This window comes from Helianthus annuus, chromosome 17 (genome assembly GCF_002127325.2).
Source record: "Helianthus annuus cultivar XRQ/B chromosome 17, HanXRQr2.0-SUNRISE, whole genome shotgun sequence".
NCBI lineage: Eukaryota > Viridiplantae > Streptophyta > Magnoliopsida > Asterales > Asteraceae > Helianthus > Helianthus annuus.
Window position 1 is genome coordinate 100,976,828 of NC_035449.2, and position 9,387 is coordinate 100,986,214.

Here is a 9,387-nt window from a genome sequence, read left to right on the forward strand (position 1 = left end):
ATATTTATTTATAACAATATTAGCGTTTTAAATTGTGTTAATTTATTTTGATTTTCCCCAAATTTCAAAAAAAAAAAAAAAATTGACATTTTTTTTATTATGAGTGGTCATAATGCAAATCTTTATTTACCTTATATATATTTTTCTTTATTGGCTTGTATATGAAAATAAAATAGTTACGTGAAGGAACGTGTAGGTTGAAAATAAGGAGCGGTTAGGAATCCCCTTCCTCCTCCTCCTGTCTGTTATTCCTTTTTCATTTGTGTTTGATCTGATTACTACATTTCGTGGATGCCAATGCAGAGGAGGTTTTGTTGCTATATCTCAATCTACGATGTCGGGGGTTGTTGAAAGGGAGGAACGCCAAATATGCGCAAATGGGGGTTGTGTGCAAACCGATGCCATTGAGGCAAAGCTCAATGCCGGTAATATCGATGACGCCGAATCTGATTTGCGTCAAGGTTTATCACTCAATTCCGAGGTTCCTTCCTTTCCTTTGCTGCTATCATTTTAACGTTAACCAGCCCCCCCTTCCTTCCTCTTAAATATTGAAGAAGACAAACAATCATTTGTCAAAAGATTTACTTATAATTAGCAAGATGCCATTTTATGGGGATAATATTATATGTGAAGGGTAATTAGCATTTATTTATTTATTTATTGTGGATAACAAACAAACAAACAAACAGGAAGCACGAGCTCTTATTGGAAGACTGGAATATCAAAGAGGAAATGTGGAAGCTGCTCTTAGAGTATTTGAAGGTATTGATATTGAAGCTGCAATACACCACCTGCAGTCGATTTCAACGACTAAAAAATCACACACTCACTCCGAGTCCGGCCCACAGCAGGGTGCCAATCTGGTGCTTGAAGCCATATATTTGAAAACCAAGACACTGCAAAAACTTAATAGGATTAACGGTATGTATCTATCTTCTCTTATTTATACCTGCCTTTAACAAAGATTAATGTTGTTACTTTTCGGAAATTCTAAACTTTAAAAATGGCCAAACCTATTTTCATCAGCTTTCTTTGGAAACTTCTTAAATTGTCTTCTTACTATATTGGTTATGAAAGTCAGTCAAATGATTTTAGTGTCCAGTAAAGAATTTTAAAATATGCTGTCGTTTTCACTAGGGAAGATTACACTAGACACTCTGAAAAACTCCATCATATCTTCCAGTAATGGCAAAATAAGGGGAATTTTCTTGGATTGTATGGTATCCACTATTTAAACTAGTCCTCAATGTATGACAACTCTTAAGTGGCCCAAGTAAATTTTCAGTTTTTAAATTCTTTACTAGACCAATTTGTCTTGTTTACATTAGCAAATATTTGCAAATTAATAGAAAAATTGCAATAAATAGCAAAACTATTAACACAAATTGTCTATATTTCTTAATGGGTCAAAACAGACGGGTCGACAGGTTGGGTAATGGGTTAAAACAGGCTGGCCCTTGTTGTCACGGAACTCTTTTTGTCAAAAGTTTTGGTTTTCAATAAATAATAGTGTGTAATATATGATTAGTGATTACAAAACTTTCAACTTGTCCGAAGCTACTTTTCTTTTTAATTTATCAGTTTGACCCATTAGAGGTAATACGTAACCAAAATTGATTAAATTAATCGTGGTTAAAAATTTGCTATCTGCCATTTAACGATTAATTGAATCTTGATCTGTAATATGATCAGCTGTTCAAATTTTGAAACAATCACAATTTTTTTTTTTTTTTTTTTTTTTTGTAGATGCTGCTGAAGAATGTAAAAAGGTGCTTGATGCAGTAGAGAAAATATTTCCACATGGGATTCCTGATGCTTTTGTAGAAACTAAACTACAAGAAACAATTAGCCGAGCTGTTGAGCTTCTCCCACAGCTATGGGTTGAAGCGGGTAGCTATGAAGAAGCCGTTTCTTCTTATCGACGTGCTCTCCTCACTCAATGGAACCTTGACAACGACAGCTGTGCACGAATCCAAAACAATTTTGCTGTCTTTTTGCTGTATAGTGGAGTCCAGGTGGGCCCACCTGCAACATCTAAACAAATTGAGGGTACATACGCTCCAAAAAACAATTTGGAAGAAGCTATTTTACTTTTAATGATCTTGATGAGAAAATTCTCTCTCGGGAAGGCAAAATGGGACCCGGCTGTTGTAGAACACCTCACGTTTGCTCTGTCTATTTGCAGCCAAACTTGTGTCTTAGCAAACCAACTTGAAGAGGTGATTCCTGGAGTAATTCATCGTGTTGATCTTTGGAAAATGTTGGCGCTTTGTTGTAATGGGATAAATCAAAATAAAACCGCTCTTGATTTGTTGAAGAAAGCACTTCATAAACATGAAAAACCAGATGATATAACGTCACTACTGTTGGCTGCTGGAATATGCAGTGAAGATGGGTTTCTTGCTGCACAAGGAATCGAGTATGCTCGAAGAGCGTTAGATAGCTGTAAAAACAGAAACAAACATTTGAAAGGTGTGTCTCTTCGGGTATTGGGGCTTTGTCTTGGTAAACAAGCAATCGTTTCGTCTTCAGATTATGAACGTTCGCGTCTCCAGTCAGAAGCATTGAAATCACTAGAAGAAGCCTTTGAGCTAGAGCCTGAAAACTCGGAACTGGTGTTTGAGCTTGCAATTCAATACGCGATGCATAGGAATTTAAATAATGCTTTGAGGTTATCAAAACAATATATTGATGTGACTGGGGGATCCATGTTACGTGGTTGGAGACTGCTTGCTTTGATTTTATCTGCACAACAACGGTTTCAGGAGGCTGAGGTGGTTACCGATGCTGCTTTAGATGAAACTGCAAAGTGGGATCAAGGACCGCTTTTGAGATTGAAAGCAAAACTGAGAATTGCACAGTCCCGACATTTGGATGCAATTGAAACTTACCGACATTTACTTGCATTGATACAAGCACAAAAGAAATCTCAAACCACACACCAGGTTAGCTTTAGCTACACATAGAATGAATTGTTGTTTATAAGAAGTGTTTTTATTCTCCTTTCATGTTTGTTAAGAAAGGAAATGAAATATTTGACTACTTACTGTAGATTGAAGAAGATAGAGTAAACGAGTATGAAGTCTGGCAGGGTTTAGCAAATTTATATTCCAGTCTTGCTCGTTGGAAAGATGCTGAGATATGCTTGGGGAAAGCTAGAGAAAGCATAGAATGCTCATCAGAGACACTGCATACTGAGGGTAAAATCTATTGCTCCATCTTCTTATCTAATTTTCAATCTCAAGCCCAAATTACTTATTCCTTCCTATTTATTGTTAGCACAAAAATCAATACAATACATGTAGGTAAACATTTATATAAAAAAAAAAAAAAAAGTATATATGAACAAATTAGTTTAATGGTTTTTTATGTACATAATATATACATTTGTTTATAGGAAGTAACATTTAGAAATTAAAAAAGCATTGATTTAAGTAAAAGATCTAGGTTGATTCTTTTAGGTTGGGGTTTGGCTACAAAGGCCACTTCCCATAGAATAATGATATGTGGCAATTCTCAATTTTTAGTAACAAGGGTATAAAAGTAATTTAGATCATGGAAACAAAACACCATATATGTTCAAAGCATACAAAACGTCAGACAAATAAATCACCATTGTATAAACACTAACTTTAGATTAGGAAAAACACTTCGAATTCTGCAATTAAAACACAATGATCTCGGTAGGTACTCTTCTTCTTACAAACCAAAAACACCATGGACTAAAGAATTTTTATTTTATATATAACAATACCATACTCATATTAAAGTTAAAAAAAACGTCCGTTATTATGGTGTAATTTTGTTATAAGAAAATTTATATAAAAACTTAATAGACATGTGAGTTTCTAAATGTAAAACATATCAAAATTACACTTGTACCCCTATGCTATCAGATTAATTAATTATTAAAAATAAAACGTCATTGCTCTAATCTCATCCGTAGTCTATATGGCTTCCAGGGTGTATCAAGGGGTAGCCTCCGCTACCGCTTGGTCGGAAAATTTTTGACATTTTTAGTGTAAATTTTGGAAAATTTGACATTTTTTCGATTTCGTTACCGCTTATTTATAAAACGTTCCCGCTTGGTCGGAATCCTAGATCCGCCACTGATGGCTTCATAACCTTCTTAAACACAATGGACTTAGTAGACTAAGGGGTTGTTTGTTTAGCTCTTAATGAAGCTATTAATGGTTCAGACCTCTTACTGGTTCAACATTTAATGGTTCAGGCTGTTTGTTTCGGGAAGAGATGTCTGAATGGTTCAGACATTTGTCTCTGAATGGTTAAGCATTATACAAAGTCTGAATGGTTAAGACCTCTACTCTGAATTGGTCAGATATTTGCATATGAACTGTTAAGCATTATACTGGCTCTTAATGGTTCAGACGTCTTACTGGTTCATCACTTAATGATTCAGACCTCTTACTGCTTCAGCACTTAACCATTCAGAAATTTCCGAACAGCCCCTAACCTTATCATATATATGGAGAGCATCATGAGAAACTCATTATTAATATAAAAAACTAGAAAACTACATCCGAAGTTGTATTACATATATGTAGTATGTATATTCGTATTTGAAAAAAACAATGGGAAAGTGCTTGTGTCCGTAATAAGCATATGTAAAATTACACATATGCAAATACATGATATATTGGATATATGTTATAGTACCCTTTTTCCAAAAAAAATATATATATATTTTTTGGATATACTGCATAATACCTTTATAACAATCGTTTAAATTTTTTGAACATAGTGCATTATTGAATGATCATTATATATTTTGGTCTATTACAATAACCAATTATTATATTGTATTTAGTATGATATGGTTAAGTTTTCATCTTCTTCCACTAGGAACAATATATCAGAGACGTGGGGAGATAGATGAAGCATTGGCCACCTATGTTAATTCTCTGTTAGTGGAGGCTAATTATGTACCTTCCAAGATTAGCATTGGCGCCATTATGTCAGATCGTGGCTTGCCCATGTTGCCAGTGGCTCGAACCATGCTCTCAGATGCGCTACGGCTCGAACCCACTAACCGTATGGCTTGGCTTCACTTGGGATTTGTTCATAAACTTGATGGACGATTATCTGATGCCATTGATAGCTTTCAGGCAGCTTCCATGCTTGAAGAATCTGATCCTATCGAGAGCTTTAACTCAATTCTTTGAAGCAACAATGGTTAAATAAATTAATTGTTCATTCTTTTAGATTGTGTTGACTCATCTCTCACATTTGTTTATCTTGTAGCAAATTGAGTGTAGCTAGGGTTTTTATTGCACTCATGTTGAAAAGGGTTTAAACTAATATTGGGATTAAAATATATCATTTATTATATGATGCATGGTTAGGATAGGTGTGGTATTATTTCATATTTTTTCATTTTGTTTATTAAATGTAACTCTTATAACCAGCAGATAAAATAATAAAATTATAAGTCTTTGTAACATTGTCTATTAAATGCAACTCGTTAACTTGCACACAAAATAAAAAATTAATACTCTTTGTAACGTTGATGCAACTCTTTAACTAACAGACAAATAAAAAATTAACACTCTTTGTAACGGTGTCTATTAAATGCAACTCTTTAACTAGCAGACAAAATAAAAAAATTAATACTTTGTCTATTAAATGCAAGTCTTTAACTAGCAGACAAAATAAAAAATTAAGACTCTTTGTAACGTTGATGCAACTCTTTAACTAGCAGACAAAATAAAAAAAAAAAATTAGAGCAAATTACAAGTTTTGTCCTTTGTGTTTACATCAAATTGCATGCGTTGTCCTTTTAGTCAAAAGTTTACAGGCGGTATCCTTAACCTTTCAAAATCTTGCACATTTTGTCCTTTAGGACAAACCTGGTTAGAAATCTCAGTTAATTCTTGTCATGTGCAATGCACATGAGGGTACAATGGTCTTTTTCCCTCTCAACCCTTTCTATTCATCCATTTATAACCCTCACCCACCCTAAATACATCTCTTCAACATCAGTTAACCAAATTACCATTTACAGAAGAATAAAAAAATAACAAGTGGAATAAAAAATAGCATAAATAAACAGGTCGTATGCGCCTTTAATCTTGTACATACGGAAATATCATAGTTTGTATATTCTGTTTTGTTTCTTTATGTCAATTTGCTTCATTGTTTGACCAGTTTATCCCAAATCATGGCAAAAGTTGTTAAATTGGCTTTGGTGTTTTTGGAAATTTTCTTTGAAATTAGGAAGTCTCCGTTTTAAATGAGGTATTTTTTGCTGTAATTTGGAAATTGTTGTTATGGGAATTTTCATTTTTGTTTTCGTGCTCTGTTTTAAGTTATGTGTGTTTAATTTTTGCTGTAATCTGGAAACTGTTGATATGGGAGTTGTATTTCTCTGCTCATTCCCAACAAGATATACGACCACCGCCACCCTCAGTTCCGCCACCACCGCCGCCGCCATCACCTCCACTTGTTCCACCATTGCCACTTCCGCCTTCACCTCCATATCTGCCACCACCTCCGTCACCGGCATCTCCACCGCCGCCACCGCCGAAAAAACATAACTTTGGGAAAACACTTGGATTTATATTTGTGGGTTTAAAGGCGATCTTACAGATTTGTGTGTTGACTTTTTTGTTCATCAAAAGACATCATTTGATCAAGACCCACAAATGATTCGATTTGCAGATTCGGGTCGATTGAAAACATACGAATTTGGCGATTGATTTGAGGTGTTGAGTTGGGTTAATTACAGATTTAAGGAGCTTTTGTAAATGGTAATTCTTGTATTTACTTGTGTTAACTGATGAATTGAATAGATGAATTGAGGTTTGAGGGGTTGGTGAAGGTTATAAATGGGAAATAGAAACGGTTGAGAGGGAAAAAGACTATTATACCCTCATGTGTATTGTACATGACAATAATTAACTGAGATTTCTAACCAAGTTTGGATTAAAGGACAAAACGTGCAAGATTTTGAAAGGTTAAGGACACCGCCTGTAAACTTTTGGCCAAAAGGACAGTGCATGCAATTTGATGTAAACATAAAGGACAAAACTTGTAATTTACTCAAAAAATTATAACTCTTTGTAACGTTGGGTTAGCCATATTCTAGATGCTTATGTTTCTTAGAGGGGAGATTTCATTTTTAAACTTAGGGAAAAGAGATTTATTTAGGATTATTGGTGTAATAGAGTAGAAGCAAGTGTTTTCATTAAAGAAATATAACTCTTTGCCAATAAAAATAAAACCAGCCTCCATCCCAATGGTTATCGGTTAAAATAATCATTGTGTTATAATATAATCATCGTGAAATATAATGAAGTATTAAGGGCATCTTATAGTTTAAGTAATATAAGTATGATTGCTTAAGGTACAATACTTGATGCATGTGTTAAAGACTTTTATTATCTGGGTCTCTTGAAATCCTATAGTTACCCCCACCCCCCTTTTCTCCGCACATCGTCTACCTCCATATACAACATATCACAACCTCCACCGATATAATGTCCCGCCTTTTGTAACTTTCCTTCCTTCAGCTTTTATCTTTAATGCATCCCATATTGATTTAGATGTTTCACCATGTCGAAGTAGAGTAAAAATATCATCTCTTATCGCCTATTGTAATAATGTTACCATTCTCAGCTCTTCAGCATGTTTTTCTTTTTGTATTTTTGAATAGTCTGGAACTAGGACTATAACGTGTTGATCATTTTCAGGTTTTTCATACCCGTAAATCATAGAAACCCAACTTTCATAAGCATAACCCTTCACCCAGTTTTCAAATCTTGAACTCCACCAATGATAACCTTCAATGTTCATTACCTTAGGTGGTCTTTGGTGATTTCCGTAGAAATTGTCATGATTTATGTTATCGGTTATGATTTTTGAAATGCTTTTCGGAATAACATTTGTGGTTTCTGATGTCTCGAAAGTGAACGCATTGTAAAATGTGTTGTAAAACTCTTCAGCCATGATTCTGTAACAACCCGACTTCCCGGAAGGTCAAAGTCAAAGTCAAAGTCCCCCAAGGTCAAGTCATGTCATTACTAGACCTGTCATTTATTGCTTAATTACTCTAAGAGATTCGATAATAGTTAACCCGTTGCGGTAATCTATGTATATTAGTGTGTTAACGATATTTTTAAAGTATGTTTTATAACGCATTCACAACGCTTATTTCAAAATGCAATATTCGCATTTAACGTTGTTTGCAACGCATGTTATTTAACGCATTTTATCGCATCGCATGATTATACTAAACGCCATCGCATCGCAATCTCAGTGCAGCTCAAAACGTGGGTTTACTTTGATGCATTTTATGTGTTATGTGTTATTTGTGTGTTTACTTGTTTAATGTTATGTGATTATCTCATCGCAACTCTTACTCGAAACTCACTTAAACGCAACGCTCAACGCACGAAACGAAAGTTGGAAAACTAACTCGCACCAGTCGACTAATCGAATGACCATTCGATCGAATGATCATCCGTCCGGATGGCCATTCGATCGGATGGCCATCCGACCCACGCACTGCACCGCCTTATCTCCCCTCTCACTATAAATACTCATCAAACATCAAACAGTCTATTTCGCGTGTGAGTGTCCTCGAGCAAATGACTCTTCGTGAGAATGACTCCTTCGACAGGATGACTCCTTCGAAAGGATGACTCTTCGAGAGGATGGCTCATTTGTGAGGATAACTCCTTCGTGAAAATGACTCCTTCATGAGGATGAGTCCTTTGTGAGGATAAGTCTCATCCGTTCGAAATGACTCATCCATTTGAAAGTGACTCATTCGTGCGAAAATGGCTCATCCGTGCGAAACTGGCTCATTCGTGAGAAACTAACTCATCCGCATGAACGCTGTTGTTCAAATTTTTTCGATCCAAAATCTTCATTTCTTCGAATTTCATGATGAATCTTTCACAGACCTGAACGGAAATCAATTTTGAATGTAATGATGACTTCAATTTCAAATTCCATCCATGAATTGACCTTCAATATGATATTTTACGTCTTAAAACCCATAAAACTCCATAAATCATGAGCGTAGGTGATTCAATCAACTCTTAGATCGATTGAATCGGTACCGTAGCTCTGATACCAATTGAAAGTTCCGAATCCGGTGGATTTAGACAGAAGTTTGGATAAGATAAAGCAAGTTCGGTAGAAATTTCGTAAGAATAAGCATAAGTAGAAAGCTTCCATTCATACCGAAAGAGCATACATCATTTTACAGCCAGAGAGAAATCTGAGGTCTCTCCAGCCTTTCCCCAAAACTTATGAACTTCTAACACATGACACCCTATTTATAGATGTCACACCCCAACCGATGGCGGAATCATCGGGGCATGGCACTGAGCGAAACAGATTGTCCAGAAGTTTCCACAACAA

At 35.3% G+C, this 9,387-nt stretch overlaps 1 protein-coding gene across 1 annotated transcript; it reads left to right on the forward strand.

The window, feature by feature from the left end:
* The first annotated feature begins 191 nt into the window (after nucleotides 1-191).
* LOC110922866 (protein NPG1) lies at nucleotides 192-5,293 on the forward strand. Its single transcript, XM_022167066.2, has 5 exons — nucleotides 192-481; nucleotides 690-921; nucleotides 1,747-2,945; nucleotides 3,053-3,200; nucleotides 4,864-5,293. Exons 1-5 carry the CDS (start codon nucleotides 335-337, stop codon nucleotides 5,181-5,183), a joined length of 2,046 nt encoding a protein of 681 aa, XP_022022758.1. The 5' UTR covers nucleotides 192-334; the 3' UTR covers nucleotides 5,184-5,293.
* The last annotated feature ends 4,094 nt before the right edge of the window (nucleotides 5,294-9,387 follow it).

Bases quoted from the DNA above. Each gene is read 5' to 3' on its own strand.
- LOC110922866 (XM_022167066.2), top strand. From the start codon at position 335: ATGTCGGGGGTTGTTGAAAGGGAGGAACGCCAAATATGCGCAAATGGG. The intron at 922-1,746 runs GTATGTATCTAT...TTTTTTTTGTAG, and splicing joins AAAACTTAATAGGATTAACG to ATGCTGCTGAAGAATGTAAA. The intron at 3,201-4,863 runs GTAAAATCTATT...TTCTTCCACTAG, and splicing joins AGAGACACTGCATACTGAGG to GAACAATATATCAGAGACGT.